Source organism: Bos taurus, chromosome 3, assembly GCF_002263795.3.
Source record: "Bos taurus isolate L1 Dominette 01449 registration number 42190680 breed Hereford chromosome 3, ARS-UCD2.0, whole genome shotgun sequence".
Classification (NCBI taxonomy): Eukaryota; Metazoa; Chordata; class Mammalia; order Artiodactyla; family Bovidae; genus Bos; species Bos taurus.
Window position 1 is genome coordinate 107,913,245 of NC_037330.1, and position 10,429 is coordinate 107,923,673.

Below are 10,429 nucleotides of genomic sequence, written 5' to 3' on the forward strand. Positions count from 1 at the left end.
GAGAAAAGAACTATCCCATCACTGCCATGCCGCTCCCATCAGGAGACAGAGCTTTGTTAACTGCAGCTTTGCAGAAGTTACAGCTTTCCCAATCCAAGCCACTAGACTTGAGGTACAGAAATGAGAGGGGTTACAGTGAGACCCTGACCTCCCCATCTCCCCATCTGCCATAAGGGGCTCCCCCACTAGACTCAGTCTATTCTGAAGGGGAGTTCCTAGAAGCAGCAGCTCATGCATATGTAAATAAAGCATAAGCCACGCCCCCCCGTGAAGTCAGGACCTCCCTCCAGCTCTACCTCCTCCCCCTCAAGAGCCTCCTGGAGACTAAGGAAGGTGAGGTGTGGTCTTTGCAAGCACTGTCAATGGCAAGCACTGTCTGAAACAACCGCAAACACTAATGCACACATATTAACACAAACCAAGCACAAACACCCTAACACAAGCACAGAAATACTTACGCACATCTGTAAAATACAAACAGGAATTCGTGCAGGCATGCTAACCTGCAGCTGCCAACCTATACAAGCACACCAAGCCCCCAGCTCACTGCTGTAAACACCCTAAGGCACACAGACACAAGGAACTCCCTTCCAGCTCCCTCCCTTCCAGACTACTCGAGCTGCCCACCCCCACCCTCAGCCGGCCAGAGGCAACACCAAGCCCAGGAAGGCACATCCCTTGTCTAACAATGATGACAAGAACTTAAATTATCACTCGTTGCTCCCACCCCACCCTGTGGTGGTGAATTTTGCAGCCATCCAGATAAAAAGTGTGTTAAAAAAAAAAAAAGTGAGAGAGAGAGAAACTCAAACCCAGCCCCAGCCTTTCAGAGTGATTAATCCCTGCTAATGATTTACCGATTTGCAGAGAGCGTGTTCTGCATAACCGGATTGTGGGCATTAACACCAGCTCAGAGGCTGCCATTCTGCTAAAAACGAAAGTAAATTTCAAGAGCAATTGACCACCCCTAATTTGAATATCCTACTGATGCACTGGGAGGACCCTCACCCCCACCCATCGACCTAGAAGGCTGAGGCAAGGGAAAAAACACAAGGAAAGGTTCATTCCTAAAAGATATCTCACCTTTCATCCTTCTTTCTCGTCCCCAAGACTGAGAAATAGGGAAACTTAATAGGTGAGATGAAGGATGCCTCATTCTCCTCTGCCAAAGGCAGCCGCGCCTCTCCTATATTCTGGTCCCCTATACGCGACTCTCAGGAGCACAGGAAGGACAAAAGAAGAAGACACCTGGAGGGGCTGAGTTCAGAGGGAGAGAGGAGGGGGTTTGAGAGCTCAGAATAGAGTGATCCCATCCCATGTGGGAAGGATCTCTTGATAGTGGGGAGTGCTATGAATCCGTCTAGCTGGCACCAACCTGCAGGGAGGAAGTGGATGTACCTACCCAGGCTGGGCTTCCTAGGTGGCACTAGTGGTAAAGAACCCCCCTGCCAACGCAGGAGACATAAGAGACTCAGGTTCAATCCCTGGGTCGGGAAGATTCCCCAGGAGGAGGGTATGGCAACACACTCCCATCATTCTTGCCTGGAACATCCCATGGACAGAGGAGCCTGGTATGCTACAGTCCATGGGGTCACAAAGAGTCAGACACGACTGAAGCGACTGAGCACGCAGGCAGGCGGGAATCTGAGACAGCCGGGACCCTGCCAGACGCTTCCAGTCAGAAACACGTTCCAGCCCAGAACAAGCAGGGTGTGGGCGTGGTCGCTCCTGACACCCCTTAGCAAGAACTGGTTGAGGGAACAGGCAGGTTCTGCTCCTGCTCTCACAGCCTCTTACTCACCCCTGGCAGCCAGGCAGGAAAACCAAGCCACGCTCTCCCTTTCCAAGTTTCCATCCAGGCAGTGATCTCATCCCGCCTCCACAAGAACCCAGTGGAGACTGTCCTGCCCATCTTACAGATGAGGACACTGAGGTTCACAGAGATCAGGAGAGCTGAGATTGGTGTCATCAGGCAGGTCTGAGTTAAGATGGAACCTAGGGCTCCTTGACACTGAAAACATAGGATCTGGAGCATAAGGGAAAGATTGGTGGGCTGAGAAGGGAACGGAAGCAGCCTTCCCCCATTTTGCCCCCCTTCCCACTCAGCCTGCCTTGGACAAAGACTTCAAGCCCATGCACACAGGAGGGCATCCTAGGACATGAGCTCCTCCCAGAAGCCCTCCCTACAAGCCTAATCTCTCCTCTCTTTACCTCCACTCAGCATTCCTGACTTGCGAGGGATCCAGGTAGAGTGTCCGGAGCCCCTTTTCCTCCAATATTGAAAAGGCCTTGGGGACTCCCCTGGTGGTCCAGTGGCTAGGACTCCACACTCCCAATACAAGGGGCTCAGCTTTGATCCCTGGATGGGGAACTAGATCCCACATGCCACAACTAAGAGTTTGCATGCCCCAGCCAAAACCCAATACGGTCAAATAAATAAATATAAATAAATATTTTAAAAAGAAGAAGAAGAAAAGGCCTTAGGTCTGTGGCTGCATCTGCTCTCAGGGCTCCCCTGGACTCCGAGGACCCACTGACCCATTGCAACAAGACATAATGGCAGGAGCCCAGAGACCAAAGCGGGAAAGCAGCTGGACCCAGCTGCCCCCTCTTCCTCCCTCCCAAACCTCATTCAGTGCACCATTGTGCATGCTCGCCTGTCTGGGATGTGCATCTAGAATATTATAGTGCGTGTGCGGCTGCCCTGCTGCTTGCTGATGGCGAGTATGGTCATATTCTACAGGCCGCCTCTGAATCTCTCAGGCGGGAGTGTGAATGTAGATTGTGGGGTTTGTGTCTCTGACTTGAGACTTTTCGGAGAGAGGATATGGGGGCTTGTGTAGCTGCAGTTCATCCCCACAGAGCCTCCCCACTGCAGCCCCTCCGGCTCAGAGACCCCCCACAGCGAGGGCCCCATCTGCTGGAGGCTCGCTGACCTGTGTCAAATGAGCAGGCGCTCGGTCACACTCCAGGGCCTGGAGGAGGCCTCGCCATTCTGGGAAAGCCCAGGCAGCTCCTGGCCTGGGGGCAGGCTGGGCAGGGGCCCCCGCTGGGGAGGGAGGCCAGGGAGCCTCTGAGGCTGGCGGCGGCCTGGCTGGGAGCTGCCCTCCACAGACAAGGAGAGTGGGGGGAAAAAAAAAACATATGAAAAGAAAGGGCTTTCCTGCTTCCTTCAAATGAATGGGGCCGCTGAATTGCATGGGCTAAGCTCTGGGCTAGGCACAGCCCCATCCTGGGCTTTCTGATCCCTTGTGTAGATGGGTTAGTTCCTACAGGGTGTAGGTGTCTATGTGATGCATGGGGTGGGCCTTCTCTGTATCTGTGCATGGGGTGGGAGAGTGCATGCTCACATTTGTGAATACAAGAGGGTGTGCCCATTTGTGTGAACTGGCATGCCAGCTGACAGCCTCCGTGCTTGTCACCCCAGGGGCCTGTAGGTCTCCTATAGGTCTGGGTCTAGTAGGCTGAAGGAGAATGCCTGCTTGAGCTGACTTCAGCCTCGGTGTGGACTCTGCAAATGTTGAGACACATGTCTGTATTTATCATCGTGTGTTGGTTTGTGTTGGAGAAAGCAATGGCACCCCACTCCAGTACTCTTGCCTGGAAAATCCCATGGATGGAGGAGCCTAGTAGGCTGCAGTCCATGGGGTCGCTAAGAGTCGGACACGACTGAGTGACTTCACTTTCACTTTTCACTTTCCTGCATTGGAGAAGGAAATGGCAACCCACTCCAGTGTTCTTGCCTGGAGAATCCCAGGGACGGGGGAGCCTGGTGGGCTGCCGTCTATGGGGTCGCACAGAGTCGGACACGACTAAAGTGACTTAGCAGCAGCAGCAGTTGATTTGTGTGACTTTGAATATCTGACCTAATGATGTGAGTCCATGTGTTCCTATTATGAATCTGTATGTCTGTCCTCAGGCTAAATTTCATGTGTGTATCTGCATGTTATGTGTATTTTTGTGTGTGTGAATGCACATCTGTTCACATGCCTAAACCACTCTGTGTCTGCACGGGTCAGGTGGGTATCTGACTTCCATCTTCCAGGTTTTCTCTGTGGTCTACGAGGGCAGGACTCCTAGATAGAGGGGATGCTCTGTAGTGGGTATCTCTGCCACTAGCCATGTCATCGCCCTCAGTGTCCTGCATAGAATCTCGAAGAGCAAGAGCAAAGGGCATGGGACTTCCCTATCAATCCAGTGGTTAAGACTTCACCTTCCAATACAGGGGGTACAGGTTTGATCCCTGGTTAGGGAGCTAAGATCACACATGCCTCGAGGCCAAAACAAAAACAAAAAAAAACAGAAACAACATTGTAACAAATTCAATACAGATGTTAAAAGTGGTCCACATCAAAAAATATCTTTAAAAAGAAAAAAAGAGCAAACAGAATACTGAGACTTCCTAGGAAAAACTTAACTCTCAAATACAAGAAAATTGTGACTCAAGACCAAACGCATATCATTGTAGAGGATCTAAAACTTTGAAAGCAGAGAAAGAAATGTTATCCTTTCCTACTTCACACTGCTGTTAACCCAGGACAACATCTCATACTAAGAGGGCATCTAAATTACATGCTTTGTTTCATCCTTGTAGCTCCAAAACAAACCTGAGAAGTAGGCATTTCTGTCCTTGTTTTTATACGAAGAAACTGAGGCTCCAAAGGCAAAGCAAAGAGCAGGGCTGTTAAAAGGATTAATGCGATTGCGACTAGATTTGCTAGCCGACAAGCTGGTAACTTGCTTAGGAGTCTGGTTTTGCTGCAGCCACCCCTCAATTCAGCACAGACTTGGGAATTTGCCTTCAGGAGCACCAGCTGGCCAGAGGTAGGGCAGTAAGCTTTCTCTGCTGTGAAGGCCAAAGTCACTGCCTCCACAGGAAACTTCCCCTTCCGCAGCCTGGGGAGAACGATGGGGAGCCATGGGGAGTGGGACTTCCCCATCATTCTCCACAGGGTGAGGCTTGTTCTGAGCCCTTGAACAGGCCTCAGTTCCTTCATCTGTGCAATGGGAGAACAATTCTAGTGCTCTCTCCTGGGGCTGAGAGTAGCAGGTAACATCATGAATGAAAAGCATTTATTCGTTAAAACATCCATTGCTCATGGTGACCATTCCAAACAACATCTGTCCACTGTCCAGACATTTCCCTTCCTCCAACAGAAACTGAGACAGGTTCATAGACTCAGACCATCAGAGCTGGAAGGGAGGTTACCAAAGAGGTCATAGTATCCGAACCTCCACATCCCCACTCTGCAGATGAGGGAATGGCGATTTAGTTAGATAGTGGGAGTAACCTCTTCCTTCACTGGGTGCTAACAATAGAAACAACAAGAGTAAAAGCCCTTTCTGAGTCCTACTCCCTCCCACTGTCTTGTACCACTCTATGACTTACCTTAGTGAGACAGGTGGGCTGCCTATGGTACTGATAGTCCCAATCTACAGGTAAAAGAACAAACCAGGAAGTTATTCTTGCCCAGGAAGATAGTGGCAGGTCCAGGTTGGAAGCCTAAGCCTCAATGTCACAGCGTCCTGGTTAGCACCGGAGTGAAAGGGGACTTCACTACGAATTCCCAGGTGTCGTCCTAACTCCTGGGCCTGGGAGAGAGGTCAGGAAGTCCTGGGATGCTGCAAGGCGACAACTTCCTGGGCCAGAGTCCAGGAAAGCCCAGCATTTTTAGCCAGGTTCAGACACACAGCTCCATCACAGCTCTTGCAATAGAGATGGGACCTAAGCAGCTTGCTCAGGACAGTGGCCAAAGGCCACTCTCCCTTGCAGGCTAGCCAGAGGCTAGTCCTGGGGCATTCCAGGCCTGGATAAGCACATCTGTGCCCCTGTCACTGTTGACTCTGTCCCAGTCACCCCCTCTGCAGCTGCCACCTGAGCCCCCATCATCCTTCACACACTGAAGCTTTTATTCCACTGTCCTGACCCGCCAGTAGGGCCCTAGCTGGGCCCCCAGCCTGGTCCTGCAGTCTGGGGCCCTGGGGCCCTGGAATCTATGAATCCACTGGAGGCAAGGTCAGTGACAGAATAGAGGTGAACTGGCAGCTGGAAGACTCCGAGACAAGCCTCAGCATGGGAAGAGTGGAGGCTCAGCTCATTCCACACAACCCCCAGCCAACGTGTCACGGAAGAGCTGATGCTGAGGCCTAAGTCCACTAAAGATCCTTCAGGGAGCCCTCAAAGACCTGGGGGATGAGGAGATACCCCAGCCTTGCCAACAAGGAAGGCCTCTTCAATCCCAGTGCCCTTTTCAGCAGCCCCAAGCAAGTGGGTTAAACTCCAGCCCAGGGTTCCCTGCAAAGCTGGACAGCTCCCGGCCTGCACTCCAGATTTCTGAGGTGCCAGTGCCCTTCCCCAAGTCCACGCGGCTCCTCACCTAGAGCAAGTTTCCCCCCAGGCGTGACCCTGCCATGACCCAGGCCAATGAGCCATGCAGGCAGGAAGGAGAAGGAGTGAGAAGGCGGCAGTGGCGTGGGTCAGATATCCGTGGGCCCTGTTTGTCCACCAGCCCTGTCAGCGGCATTTCCCCGGAGCCAGTCTCCACCTCGAGGTCCTCTCACTCAGGAACCTCGGAATCGGCCTGGTTACTGGAACTCCGGTCTCCCCCACAGCATCGCTGCCGCCGACCGTTTCGGCGCGGAGCCACCCGCGCGGTACTCACCTGGGCCATGGTACCCTGGAGAAGAGTCCATGAGAGGCGTGAGGTCGGGCCGGTACGCCTCTGCCCGCGCCGGATGCTCTCTCAGGGCCGCGGAGGTCGACGGAGTTGCGCTGGATGGTCTAGAGGACGAAGAAGGGAAACCGAGACGGGCCGGGGAGGCGCGCAGAGGAGAGCTCCGCGCCCGCTGGAAGCCGTGGGAGGCGAGGCGGGCAAGGTGACCAACCGAGCCGGGGACCCGCGCCGCCTGCAGCTCGCGGCCGCCGAGACCCGCGGGAATCCCGGCCCGCCGGCGGCGGCACTGCGGAGGGAGGAGCGCGGGGCTAAGCGGCTTCTCGGAGCCGGAGCGCCTCCCGGAGCCCGCCATCCCCGCCACCGCCTCTGGCCACCCGGGCGGGAGACCTGCGGGAATTCTGCTCGCGTGGAGCGTGGGACCCGCCGGGCTCGGAGTCTCCAGAGACCGGGGAAAGCGGGCCCACGCAGCCAGGACGAGAGGGGGTGCGGTCCCAGTACCACCCCCGCGCCACTCCCCACGTGGCGGCCGCGCCCCCGGGGCGTGAGTGTGTATGCGGACTGTAGGGGGGCTGTGAATGAAGCCCCAGCGGCCAATCAGCATGGCCGGCGCTCGGGACCCCGGGAGTGAGGCCCAATGGCGAGCTCTGGGCGGCCCGGCCGGGAGGCAGGCGGGCGCGGGGGGCGGGGGCCGGGGCCGCGGGGGGGCGGGAGGCGGCTCCGCGGGCAGCCAATGGGCGGCGGGTGGGGTGGGGCTCCGGAGCGCCGAGCGGGTCCCGGCTTTAAGCCGGCGGAGCGCGGCGGCGGGGCCCGCAGACGGAGAGGAGCGGCGGCGCGGCGCGGCGCGGGGCGCGGGGCGGCATGGCCACCACCGCGCAGTACTTGCCGCGGGGCCCCGGCGGCGGAGCCGGGGGCACAGGACCGCTTATGCACCCGGATGCCGCGGCAGCAGCGGCAGCGGCTGCGGCCGCCGAGCGGTTGCACGCGGGGGCCGCGTACCGCGAAGTGCAGAAGCTGATGCACCACGAGTGGCTGGGCGCGGGCGCGGGCCACCCAGTGGGCCTAGCGCACCCCCAGTGGTTACCCACGGGAGGAGGCGGCGGCGGCGACTGGACCGGCGGCCCGCACCTGGAACACGGCAAGGCGGGAGGCGGCGGCACCGGCCGAGCCGACGACGGTGGCGGAGGCGGCGGTTTCCACGCGCGCCTGGTGCACCAGGGGGCGGCCCACGCGGGCGCGGCATGGGCGCAGGGCGGCACGGCACATCACTTGGGCCCCGCCATGTCTCCGTCGCCAGGGGCCGGCGGGGGCCACCAGCCCCAACCGCTGGGGTTGTACGCGCAGGCGGCCTACCCCGGGGGCGGCGGCGGCGGCCTGGCCGGGATGCTGGCGGCGGGCGGTGGCGGTGCGGGGCCGGGCCTGCACCACGCGCTGCACGAGGACGGCCACGAGGCGCAGCTGGAGCCGTCGCCTCCGCCGCACCTGGGCGCCCACGGACACGCACACGGACATGCACACGCTGGCGGCCTGCACGCGGCGGCGGCGCACCTGCACCCGGGGGCGGGCGGCGGTGGCTCGTCGGTGGGCGAGCACTCGGACGAGGACGCGCCCAGCTCGGACGACCTGGAGCAGTTCGCCAAGCAGTTCAAGCAGCGGCGCATCAAGCTGGGCTTCACGCAGGCCGACGTGGGGCTGGCGCTGGGCACGCTGTACGGTAACGTGTTCTCGCAGACCACCATCTGCCGCTTCGAGGCCCTGCAGCTGAGCTTCAAGAACATGTGCAAGCTCAAGCCGCTGCTCAACAAGTGGCTGGAGGAGACCGACTCGTCCAGCGGCAGCCCCACCAACCTGGACAAGATCGCGGCGCAGGGCCGCAAGCGCAAGAAGCGCACGTCCATCGAGGTGGGGGTCAAAGGCGCGCTCGAGAGCCACTTTCTCAAGTGCCCCAAGCCCTCGGCGCACGAGATCACAGGCTTGGCCGACAGCCTGCAGCTGGAGAAGGAGGTGGTGCGGGTCTGGTTCTGCAACCGGCGGCAGAAGGAGAAGCGCATGACCCCGGCTGCCGGCGCCGGCCACCCGCCCATGGACGACGTTTACGCCCCCGGCGAGCTGGGGCCCGGCGGGGGCAGCGCGTCGCCGCCCTCGGCGCCCCCGCCGCCCCCGCCGGCCGCTCTGCACCACCACCACCACCACACACTGCCGGGCTCCGTGCAGTGACCCCGCGGGCCGGGCCCCCCGCCGGTGCGCGGCGAGGCGCCGCGCGGCCTGAACTCTTTTTTGTTCGGTTGCTTTGGATTTTACAAAAAGCCCAAACTTTCGAATAAAACCAAACACCCGGACCACCCTCTCCTGCGAGCGGCGAAGACGGCCGACAGGCTGCGTCGCCCGAGCCCCGAGAGAGAGGAGCGAAGATCCGGAACGCGCCAACTCACCCTGGGCATCCTGCCCGCCGCCTGCTCCCTGCCCCCAACCCCTCGACGACCCCCGCCCCTGCCCCCTCGGGCTGTTCGGGGCCGGATCCCGGCAGCGGCCTCCCCACAGCGACAGGTAACGCGGTACGGGGTTAGGGATTCCCCGGGAGAGAGGACGAAGAGAGGCACTCCCCATCCCTCTTCCCCGCGCGGATCCCCGAGCCTGCGGGTCGCGGGTGGGGAACTGTCACCTTATTCGCTCCACGCCTCTTCTCTCCCATAAGGATGCGCCCCATCCCCCTTACCCTTCTTCCGGGCTTGGTTTTTTACAGTTTTTATTTATTCATGGAGCCTCTCGGCTCCTGGGGTCCTTCTAACTCCGCCCGCGCCCTTAATTTAAATCGCTGTATACTGTATTTATCGGGGCCCCGGAGGGGAGGCCGCGAGAGCCGCGTCTGTGTATAAAAGCAGGAAATAGCCAAAGCTTTAATCTAGCCTAATTTATTTTTCCCCTTACCTTCCCTATCTTACCCCTCAAAAAAAAAAAAAAAAAAAAAGGCAAAACAAACAAAAAAAAAAACTAACAAAAAAAAAATTCGAGTGTTCATTTTTCGTTTCGTTTTACCCGAGCTTCTGCTCGGTTCCCGGCCACGCTGGAGGAATCTGCGCTCCCACGCACACGCGGATGGGAAGGGGCTTCTGCCCCGCCGTTGACCGACCAGCAAGAAGCAGGGCCCTGGCTCCCCGCGGGGCCCTGCCCTCCTGGCCACAAACAAACGAAACTTGGAAAAGTTGGAGATATTTTTTAACCAGCTGTAGAAATAAGCCGTTCCCTGAGAACCTTCTGCCTGAATCCGCTCCCTTTCCAGCCCCCTAGGACGCGGGATGCTGGGGGAGGCCTGGAGAGAAATTCCCCAAGTTTGGGGTGAGGTGGGAACCATGTAAATATGTAGGATATGTACACACTGGCGGGGAGAAAGAAACATTTTGTGCTTGGTTTTTATTTTTGGTTTTCCGGGTTGCCCTCCCTCCCTATCCTGAAGGATTTTGTACACTCACTAATCCGAAAAAGATATTTTAATATGATTTCCAGATTTCTGATCCATCTCTATTTATTTTCTGGATGTGTTTGGAGCTTCCCCCTTCTCCATTTCTTGTTCTGTTACCGTTTGAATTTAAATTTTGTTATTTTATTTTTATTATTTTTTGGAACAATGTTTTGGTGCATTCTCTTTGTATCCTTATTGCAAAAAAAAAAAAAAAAAAGTAATAATAATGTAGACTGGGAAGTTCCCTTTATATTTATGTTATAGTAAATATTTTATTACTCACATAAACATGTACCCC

At 57.0% G+C, this 10,429-nt stretch overlaps 1 protein-coding gene across 1 annotated transcript; it reads left to right on the plus strand.

Moving 5' to 3' along the window:
* Positions 1–7,485: 7,485 nt before the first annotated feature.
* On the plus strand, positions 7,486–9,634 carry POU3F1 (POU class 3 homeobox 1). The gene has a single exon (NM_001105451.2). The coding sequence runs from the start codon at positions 7,533–7,535 to the stop codon at positions 8,886–8,888; it is 1,356 nt and encodes a 451-aa protein (NP_001098921.1). The 5' UTR covers positions 7,486–7,532; the 3' UTR covers positions 8,889–9,634.
* Positions 9,635–10,429: the final 795 nt, after the last annotated feature.